At 36.6% G+C, this 10,000-nt stretch overlaps 3 protein-coding genes across 3 annotated transcripts in view; 2 read left to right on the top strand and 1 right to left on the bottom strand.

Moving 5' to 3' along the window:
- mRpL53 (mitochondrial ribosomal protein L53) overlaps window positions 1-2,730 on the top strand; it is a 4,815-nt gene extending 2,085 nt beyond the window's left edge. The window contains exons 2-3 of the mRNA XM_043031426.2: window positions 115-227; window positions 853-2,730. Of these exons, the coding sequence (XP_042887360.2) occupies window positions 115-227; window positions 853-1,010 (271 nt within the window). The 3' untranslated portion in view covers window positions 1,011-2,730. The remainder of the gene's footprint in view (window positions 1-114; window positions 228-852) is intronic.
- LOC147468242 (uncharacterized) lies at window positions 1,134-2,730 on the top strand. Its single transcript, XM_086555233.1, has one exon. The coding sequence runs from the start codon at window positions 1,134-1,136 to the stop codon at window positions 1,323-1,325; it is 192 nt and encodes a 63-aa protein (XP_086411359.1). The 3' UTR covers window positions 1,326-2,730.
- Window positions 2,731-4,695: 1,965 nt separating this feature from the next.
- LOC122263104 (scm-like with four MBT domains protein 2) overlaps window positions 4,696-10,000 on the bottom strand; it is a 14,826-nt gene continuing 9,521 nt past the window's right edge. Inside the window, 8 exon segments of the mRNA XM_086555234.1 lie at window positions 4,696-5,573; window positions 5,773-5,953; window positions 7,371-7,530; window positions 7,936-8,110; window positions 8,256-8,397; window positions 8,560-8,652; window positions 8,684-8,848; window positions 8,851-9,334. Of these exon segments, the coding sequence (XP_086411360.1) occupies window positions 4,945-5,573; window positions 5,773-5,953; window positions 7,371-7,530; window positions 7,936-8,110; window positions 8,256-8,397; window positions 8,560-8,652; window positions 8,684-8,848; window positions 8,851-9,334 (2,029 nt within the window). The 3' untranslated portion in view covers window positions 4,696-4,944.

Below are 10,000 nucleotides of genomic sequence, written 5' to 3'. Positions count from 1 at the left end.
CTCAAAATGAGATTTTTCTCTTCCTGTGACGAATTTGACCCTAATGAGTCCAATTTGTATTCAGAGAAAAATCAAACATTAACAAAAATTAACAGATAAGTTTAACTTTCTCAGATGCGCTCTTAGTATCTTCAATCAAGAAAGGGTACGTGACACTAATCCAAACTGCATTGTGAAGACCACTGTTGTGTGTGACAGATCTGAGCCCACAATAAAGATTACTTTAGGTAAGTTTATGATTGGCTTTTATTTTCATTCAAAGTCGTTGTAGTAGATACTTTCCTTCTTTTCTTATTCCTTTTTTTTCAGCAATGTAATAAGTAACTTTGATGTTAATTATAATGTAGTTTTTGATATGGGTTGTAATACAGAATTGTGTTTTTACAAGTATAGTAGATTTAGATGAATGAAGCAAACCATAAAAATATTGCATTAAATTTTTTTTTTTTCAATATTGTATGAGAATTTGTTTTGAAACGTCTTTGCTTTAACCCTCTCTGGACGGGTGGTACACTACTGTACTGTGCATTATAGGCCCATTCGCTGGGGACGCGATACGGCGTCGTTTATTTAACTGATTTAGGCCTATGCATTCGAAAGCCCCGGCATTGTGACATGCAAGGCTGGAATGACCCCGTAGTGAATGGGTTAATAGTGTGATAAAGTAATAAACAAAAGTTTAGCATGTATTTAGTTTGGATAAACTCATATATCTGTATATTTTATCCAGAGCAACCATGGGTTGACTTTGCTTATTGTGTTTACAAAAGTATCTATAAGTGTTAGGTAGCTGTATTTTTCTTACAAGGAACACCCATATTTAATAAACTTTTTCACCTCCTATCTTTCCAGTTTCTGGGCATAAAATACTATTCAAGACGCAAAATCTTGAGACCTTGGAAATACTTAAAAAATTTAATGAGCTGGTGAGCAGTGAAGCAGAAGCAGAAGAGACCAGTTCAACCCCAATGAAAGGAGGCAAGACAAAACCCGGCAAAAGAAGGACATAGGACATAGATTGACTTTTATAGGAAATCCTTTTGTACATATGGTTGTGGCTTAGTGCCTATTTGGGGCTCATTAAGAAATACAGTAATACAGACTAGAAAATTTAGATAAACTAGAAAGCCAAAATGTCGACCCAGGCTCAGCGCAAATATGAGGCCACCCTCAGCATCGTAAACAAAGTGTATGATAGTGTTCCAGCTTTTACGGATGTGTTCGATGAAGAGACCTGGTACATTTTTGCCGGGTGCTTCACCGTCGGCACAATTGTATTGTCACTCATCGCCTCCAGGTTCATCACGCTCAAACCGGTAGATTGATTCAAAGTCCGGGATAATCATGGTTAAGCTTAAAAGAAAAAAAGTTTTCACCCTTGGTTTACTGTTCTCCTACCAAAGATAACCACTATTGGGATCCATTTAAAAAAGACATGTCTTGCTAGCATTTAATTTGTATTTTGTAGTTGGTCAGAAAGGATTGAATGTTAAATTGATGTATACAGGGATGTACATTTTTTTTCTTCTTTCTTTTCCTGACAGAAACCCAATCTAGTTGCACGTCTCATGATACAAAAATGTGAATGCAATTAACAAGTTAAATGTTATGGTTCTTAGTTCCTCAAGTTTCCCAACTATAAAGACCTTTGTCTTGCACTGTTAATTGTAATGATGAGGCCTTAAATAACTTATAGATAAACCTATTCCCTAATGTGTGAACACCTACCAATTGAAGTAGATTTTGGATAGGTAATTGTGCCATATGACATGCCAAATAACAATGGGAGTTCTAGGAAAATTATTGATGATATATATAAGTTTTCATTTCTGCTTTTTTTTTTTGAGCCATGAAAAATTGTCATTTAATGATCTGACATTAATGTTGGAAGAATCATGAATTATCAGAATCTCCTTTTTTCCCTGCATGTATTGGATTTAGAAACATGATAAACAATATTGACTGAACACATTTTGAATGAGGGTAGCTAGTATGCATTTGTTGATGTCAATATGATTTTATAGATTTAAGTTATATGCATACTTACATACATGTATAGATATATACAGTAAACCTCAATGTATTGCACCCCAAAATTGTTGTACTTGGATTTATTTTACATTTTCTGACTATGAATTAAGAATCCGCATTAGAAGGGCAAACATTTGAAGTTGGACATCTTGAAGCAAAATTTAATTACTCCTACTCTTACTTGTACATACTGTATACAAGCAAACAAACAACACCAGTGCTTCCATTTGTACACATTTCAGAAGAATGTGAAGCTGAGGATTCCCTATTACCTTTGCTTTTAAATACTTAACAATAATTGCAGGATGCTGTTGAAAATGTTTGGACTTTAACAGACTTTTTTCCCCTTATCTTAGATTAAGGGTTTACTGTAATGTGTATGGATGAATATTTGTACATGTATGTATATGTATGTATGTGCTTGTATAAGTTGTTATCAGTTTTTTATTGTTTATTGTTGTATCAATTTATCATTTCCCTCTTATGGTAACAAAAAGTTGGTGTAACATGTACACAGACAGAACGGACTTTGTTTCCTATTTGTGCATTAAATATATTCATGTTCTATTCACCAAGTAAATTCTGAATCAGTATTATACACTATTCTAGTCATTTGGCAACTATCTTTATTTGTCTCACAAATTGTATTCACTGTATTTCTTAACCTATTTGTTTATTTGAAGAAACTCTCCTTTCAAATTGTGTTTGATTTCCCCAAGACAAGGTAGGCTGCAGGCCATAAAAAATTGTAGCCCTTGACTTACAAGTTTGAAATAGCCTGCAGTGTCAATGAAGCTAGACTACCCTGATATAGAATAATAGAATAATAAAAATGGTATGATATACTTGGAAAGAGTAGAGGATAAGAGTAAGAATTTACTTTTTGATTTAGAAGTGGTGGTATTTCCTGTCCAGAAACATTAGAGAAAGCAAAGCCCACAAAGGAATTTGTTGCTAATACCCTTGAACTGCTCTGGCTATGTAGGAAAACTCCATTTTGAAACACACTGATTCACAACAGCTTAAAAAATAAGTATATCAAACTAGTCTTTTTTAAATAATAAGTTTTATATATCTAGAATAATCAGGCTGTCATACCATAATGAAATGATCTGTTCAAAGGTTTTGTAAATGTTCTGTAAAGGCAGTTATCTGTTTACTATAATTCTCAAAAGTTTTCACTTTCTATAATCAAGCAAAGTCTACCAGAACCTTACCAACACCCAAAACTTCTCTTAGAAAGCATTAGAAAACAGAAATATGAAAACTAGAAATTACAGAAGCGAGTTTGTTGTTATGATAAATTCATGTATAACAAAAAATTCAATTTTAAAAATTATTTTTTGAATTAATAGATTGCCATATTAACCCATTGCTGACGGTGTCATGACATACATGATACAGGAGCTTTGGGGATTTTGGATCACTGCTATTTTATTATGCTATGAGTAAGGAGTGATTGATGATGAAAATTGCAGTCATAATTACAATAATTACTGTAATATTGAGCAAACTTAACATCCAAAACCTAGATGGCAGCACTTTCTTCTAGCACTAGCAGGTGAGAGAGCCTTGAATGGCACCTTCCACGGTCTCTAGCAAGCACCATCTTTATAAAGTGGTTGTACACAGCAAGTTACTGACTTCTTGCTCTAAATACTGCAGAAGAAGGATGTGCAGGCAGAACAAGAAGAGGTAGGTGACTCAAACCATGCCCAGTGTCTAAAATGTGCTCCTGTGCCAATAGAGATGCCTTTTACTGTGGCATACACTATCATAAGCACAGGTTTCTTTCCTCTTCCCTACCTCTTCATGTTATCTTCATTGTAGTTATATATTTCTTATTATATATATGAAAAAATAAAGTTGCTTTTTGTCCTCCCATAAAACTGCAATACCTCTATCACACTGATTATTAAGAAAATAATGAGCTAATATGGATCATATACTACAATTTTAGTCAACTACAGCATTGATAGAGCCTGTCATATGGCACATATAAGTCTTTAAACTCAATAAAACACAAAAATAAAACAAAAATGGCTCTAGTTTTACAATAAGTGACTGAAATACAGTGGGAAGATTCAAATTATGTTGCTTCAAGCTGCCTCACTCTAAAATAAAACCTATGCTGGAAACTGGGTAAGCGAATCTATCCCTGTCCATAATGGTTAAAATGTTTCTGCACTTATGGTATGACATATGTGTCTTTATATGTCAATATGTTAAAGTGATTCTGATTAGCATTTGGTATGATGTCCTACTTACACAACTGAAGGAATAAATAGTTTATATAAAAAAAAAAAACTGTGAAAGTGATCCAACCCAGCAAAATGCCCTTAAACCAATGGTGACAGTGTATGTAACGACCGAACTGGTCATCAAACCAGGCAGTCTAAGATGCTGGTGGCATCGGCTAAAAATTAGAGGGACAGGAAAAATGTTTTCTCTGCCCTAAATGATATTTTCCCATAAATTGATCACAAAACAGGTTTAAGTTAACTTTGGAATCCTGTACTCTGAAGCTGGCACCATTACAGTCATATTACTTCATGACTGTGTGCGCACTGCAACTGTGAGCAGATGCAGATATTGCATCACATATGCATTGATGCCTGCCATCATCAAAGGGTTAAATAAAAAATGTAGTGTAAGAAAACTGCCTTTCTACAATTTTTTTTTTTTTTTTGAAAAGCATTAACAAGGAGCACAACAGATATTCCAATATACATCAATGAATGGATTAACTTACAATAAAAGTAATTAATTGAACTTATTATCAATATTCAACATTCACTGTTATTTATATAATACAAAGTTATACAAATATACTATATATACAAAAACACAGACTGCTTAAAAAGTGCATAACATTCAGTTTATTATAGCAATTCCCTTATATAAAAATGATGGTCAAGCTTCTGCTCTATAAAAGAATAGGAAATGAGCAAGTTTAACTCGGCATACATGTTGAGCAAGAGCCACGGCTGAGCTGTGTGGCAACCCAAGGTGCTGCACCAGCGTGGGTAGGTTCAGGAGCAAGAATGCCCGGCCATCCACCTCCTGCTCCCGGAGTCGGACTGCGTGGTGGCAGATGGCAGGCTGGCTGGCAACGTACTGCTCCACATCATGCACCGTCCACTCCAGGGGGTCAGAAGTCACCGAGGCAGGTTCTAATCCCGAGTTTCCATCCGGGTACTCGCTCTTCCTACCTCTTTTCATCCTGTCGAGGGGCTCCTCGCGACAGCTGGAAGCGCTGGAGGAGCCCTCACCACCCTCAAACTTCCTCTTGACGTGCCTCATCTTCAGCTGGTTGGCATAATCGGGGAGCTTGATGCCTCTTGTCTGCATCTCCATCCTTGGAAAGCCTCTCCGCCTCCTGCGGTTTCCAAAGGAGGGGTCCAAGATAGGGCTGGTTGGGCGCGAGCTGCGGGAACTTGTGTCACCCTCATCAGAACCACTTGCAACTTCATCATCGTCGCCTTCCTCAATGTCAACATCCTCATCCTCATCACCATCCTCTGTTATATCATCTGATTGTGCTGGAAGATTGAGTTACAATTTGATGTGTTCTTTCGATATAATAATGATTTGAAACTTATATTGACTGCAAATATTATGTTTCTCCTATCACTACTAAGAAATTGTATTAAAATATTAAATGCATTTTACATAAATGATTGAAATAAAGAATGAGGAACAGGAAAACTGACACTGTATAAAGTGCCACTAAACACTCACTCGCCAAGGACTTAGGTTGCAGCAACCGATTAGCTCTGACTGGTACGAAGAGTCTCTTGCGGCCACCCCTCTTGCGCCTGTGAAATATTCTTGTCATTCCTGGGCCTCCCCTTGTTCCTCTAGTAATGGCTACTCTCCCTCGCCCTCGGATGGAAGAAGACTGGCTCCCTTGAATAAACATCTGGAAAAAATAATATCAACCTCATAACACAATCTAGTGAACAAGTACAACTTTGATGAATGGAAACATTGACAGATATTAAAAAATGCCTGTTTGCATCTTCACGATCAATAAAGAGAAATAATTCATAGAAAGCCAACAATGCTATTACCAGTTTATATAGAAATGCAGTCCTTGATCAGCAAGAAATAAAACAATGGAAAAAGAATGTTGGGAATATGTTATGATTAATGACAAAAAAAAATTCTGAAATATTCTTTAACCCAAGTATCAGTGAGAGAGGGTAAATTTTTAGAATAGATGAATATGCACAAACACAATGTACAGTGGGAATTTTATAAGCACTAACAGTAAAGGAAATGAAAAGCTAAAAAGGAATACAAGATAAATGATGCTCTCTGAATATGAAAAACATTTCCCTCCATTTCCAAGCTTAGTAGTCAGTGTTGCCAGTGTGGGAACTGCCAGTTTTGATTCATACATCCAAAGAAACATGTCAGTCTGAGTACGAAGAATGTATTTCAGATAAAAGGATACTGTATGCAAAATATTGTAGTAATATTCCTTTACGTTCAAACAACTTAGAGAAAAGGATTTCTATGTTTTAGGTCTCTCTTAAACCTTTTACAACAAAGCCTATGTTTACCTTATTTTGCTCCCCCTGCAATATAGCAAATATCTATAGCTACCTGCTTAGAGATTTCTTGAGGCACACGGCCGTGCTGAACCTCTTAAAGTGATTTTCACGCACCCTATTCTAAGGGATGACAATTTTTTTTTCTTTAATAAAGTCAAGAAAAATGTATATTTACAAAAGCAACTACAATGTGTATATACAAATGTAACTATGTACAAAGTGTATATACAGCACAACTTCGTGATGTGATAGAGTGTCTTCTGCTGTGCTGGAAATATACTGTTGACATGATATCACATCATCTGTCGTGAATGGTTAAAAGATCAGTCTTTTTTTTCACTAGAACTTCACACCATCATAACTTTGTAACTACTTGGAGTAAAAACAGAATTATATTTAGGATAAAATGTTCTATGATGTGGAAATGAGTCTATGCATCTAATTTTTGAAGTTTTGCTTTCATTCTTGTAGACCTTATCTTATTTTATTTCATTTATTCATTTATCATTCATCATTTCTTAATTTTGACTTTTATTATGAATGATCAAATGATCATTTTAAGTGACTCAACTTGACTAAAAAAACTAAAATTAGTATTGCTAATGTATCCAACAGAAATTTTGTGTGTGTGTGTGTGTGTGTGTGTGTGTGTGTGTGTGTGTGTGTGTGTGTGTGTGTGTGTGTGTGTGTGTCTGCGCGTGTGTGTGTCTGCGCGCGTGTGTGTCTGCGCGTGTGTGTGTCCTTCAATACCATCACTATACCATCATGAGCCAAACATACCTGTGAAGTACAAAGGAATGGGCAGTTCTCTCCGCTCTGTGTTGGTGACCATAGATTGGGGCAGCACTGAAGAGTGTGGCAAATGAAGTTCAAAAAATCACTAACATCCGAAGCTGTGGTGGCAACGGATATGCTGGCTGTGTAAGTATAACGTTTAAATCTGTAATGATATATAAAGGAGGGTCTGATTAGTGGTCAAAAGAGAAACTGCTGTTAGGGGAAAAAGGGAGTCAATTTTGTAATAAAATATCCCATAATTCCAAATAAAAGTGTCAACTTTTGTTCTTGAGAAATTTGAGAGAAAAACTATACGAGACAAATCAAAATAATGAATTTTCTTTCCCCATTTCTTAGACTTTTAAAAATTGTGTGTATACTTCTTCCAATTCATATGAACCTTTATATAACCTATCATTACCTGTACTTAATAAACTGTTACATAAACATAAATTTAAATATCAAAATATTATTCACTTCAATCCATTAAGGATATCTATTCTACTGTTTATAGATCTACTTCTCCTTATAACCAAAATTCAATAATGTCTCAATAAATACTACTTACTTTGCTTTCAAATGGGTTGGATGCCAAGTGTTTGAAACAAGATGAGAGTCAACAGCATTGCGTTCCAGCTCTCTCAGAACACGAGTTGGTATATAAGCCGCGTTTATAGTCATGGACAATACCTCTCGCAGTACCAGTTCAACTGATCCTGGGCCAACACTCTGAGATTGTTTTGCTGAAGAATAGAATATCCTCTTATAAATATTCATTATGATAAAGAAAATCTAATGATACTCATTCACAATATCAATAGTAATAAACATTGCAGTTCTTTGGAAAGGAAAAAGAATATAAAGTCATCGTCACAAATGGAGACTTACCAACTTTAGATTTGCTGAGATAAGGTCCAGTATAGCACCAATGGTTCACATAGAGTCTTGGACACCACAGGGACCTTTGGTTGCTTCCACTGGATAGGGGATCACTCTGTGGATTGTCATTATTTTTGTTCTGACACAGTTCCTGTCAAAGGAATTGGTGGATGTAATTTTATCATCAGTATCTTTTTTTTGTACATTCTTCCATATATTTTTTAAATCATTGGTTCTGAAAATTCTATAATTTACAGTTATTTCAATCTCTTTTTTCATGAAAATAAAATAAAATATACTGAACAAAGCTTACCACTGTAGGATCTTCTATGACTTTAGCTTGTGGGGAATATTCTGCAGGATTGAAGCGGGTCATTATGTTTGACTGTATGTACCAACAGGTGACCTGATTGGTAAGATTGGACTGTGACCTGCACAAGTTGCCATGCCTACATGCTTATGTATCAGTATCAGTATGCTCTGTATGAATCAAGCTGGATATGGAGGAGGTGACCTGAAATCTTTTTGACAGTAGAAACACAAATCTGATCAGTGGAGTCTGGATTTGCAGCTTCAAGTCTAAGCCCAGCCTCAAACCAACGCATCCCAAGTCTCAGCTGCTCCCATGCTTGGGGAGCTGTCTGTTTTTCTGCAATGCCTAAGCTGATAAACTTGGTGATAGGTGTCCACTGCAGTCTGTCACTCTCCCTGCACAGTCCAACTCGTCACTCGGTGGGACAAGGGTAATGTCATTCTTTTCACAGAATCTCACTGGCAGAATCAAAGGGTCATCCACGGAGGTTGTCCATGTCACCTTCTCAGTCTCTCCCTTGCCTTCAATTGTCACCTCAAAAAATCTGGACTCTTCGCTGACGTGTGAGATCTTGGCGACATGGACTGAGTTGGGCTTTGTGGGGTGCACTGCTTCAATAAGCATGTGTTCAGTGAACTGGTGAGCGCCCACAGGAAGGGCAGGGGAGAGGAGGGTGCTTGGTAAGGGAGAGCGTCTGGCATCATCTCGACTCATCTCTAGGAGCGCAGCCCACTCTGCCTCCTCATACTGGGAACAGGATTCAGGATGTTTGTACCTGTGGAATCATGAAATTTTACATGACACATTTTTGTATACAAAAGCTCAGATTTAATCAATAAATCAAGTTGAAAATATATTACCATGTAGCAGGTGAAATACTGAAAAGCACTGTTTACTTGTATTTCAATCATCTACATATTTAAGTCTTAATTTGCATCTATTTTTTTGATAAATGAATTAAGTGGACACAATTTGACATCAATATACTCTCATGTAATTTGTAATATGTCGTATCATTATTTGTATTTGAACAATATTCATATTCAATCTTTTCCAATGCATATTTATATTTTTTCCTTAACTTCTCTAAACTAAGAAAACTTGACCTCCTCGGTGCTTCTTTTATGAGCTGGATAACCCGGGGACGCCAAGGGGCCGCGCTAAGTGAAAACCTCCTACGGGCACGGCCGGGCAATTGACACCTTGCATTACCATCACACTGGCATGACACCCTGGCATCGGGAATTTAGCTGTGTCACACGGGTGTGACGCACCGTCGTCATAGGGTTAACTGACTTTTCATCCATACAAAATGTAAGAGAAAAGACCACATGTTTTCTCTCTCTCACTCTCTCTTCCCACCTTTCTTTCTTCCTAACTTCCACCATCCCCCCTTCCTCTCTCCCACCCTCAATCATCCACTCTCCTTCTCTCCCTTCCT

The sequence above is a fragment of the Penaeus japonicus genome, unplaced genomic scaffold (assembly GCF_977035675.1).
Source record: "Penaeus japonicus unplaced genomic scaffold, GWHDUDI00000001_assembly GWHDUDI00000030, whole genome shotgun sequence".
NCBI classification, from domain to species: Eukaryota; Metazoa; Arthropoda; class Malacostraca; order Decapoda; family Penaeidae; genus Penaeus; species Penaeus japonicus.
This window is presented reverse-complemented; position numbering and strand designations above follow the sequence as displayed.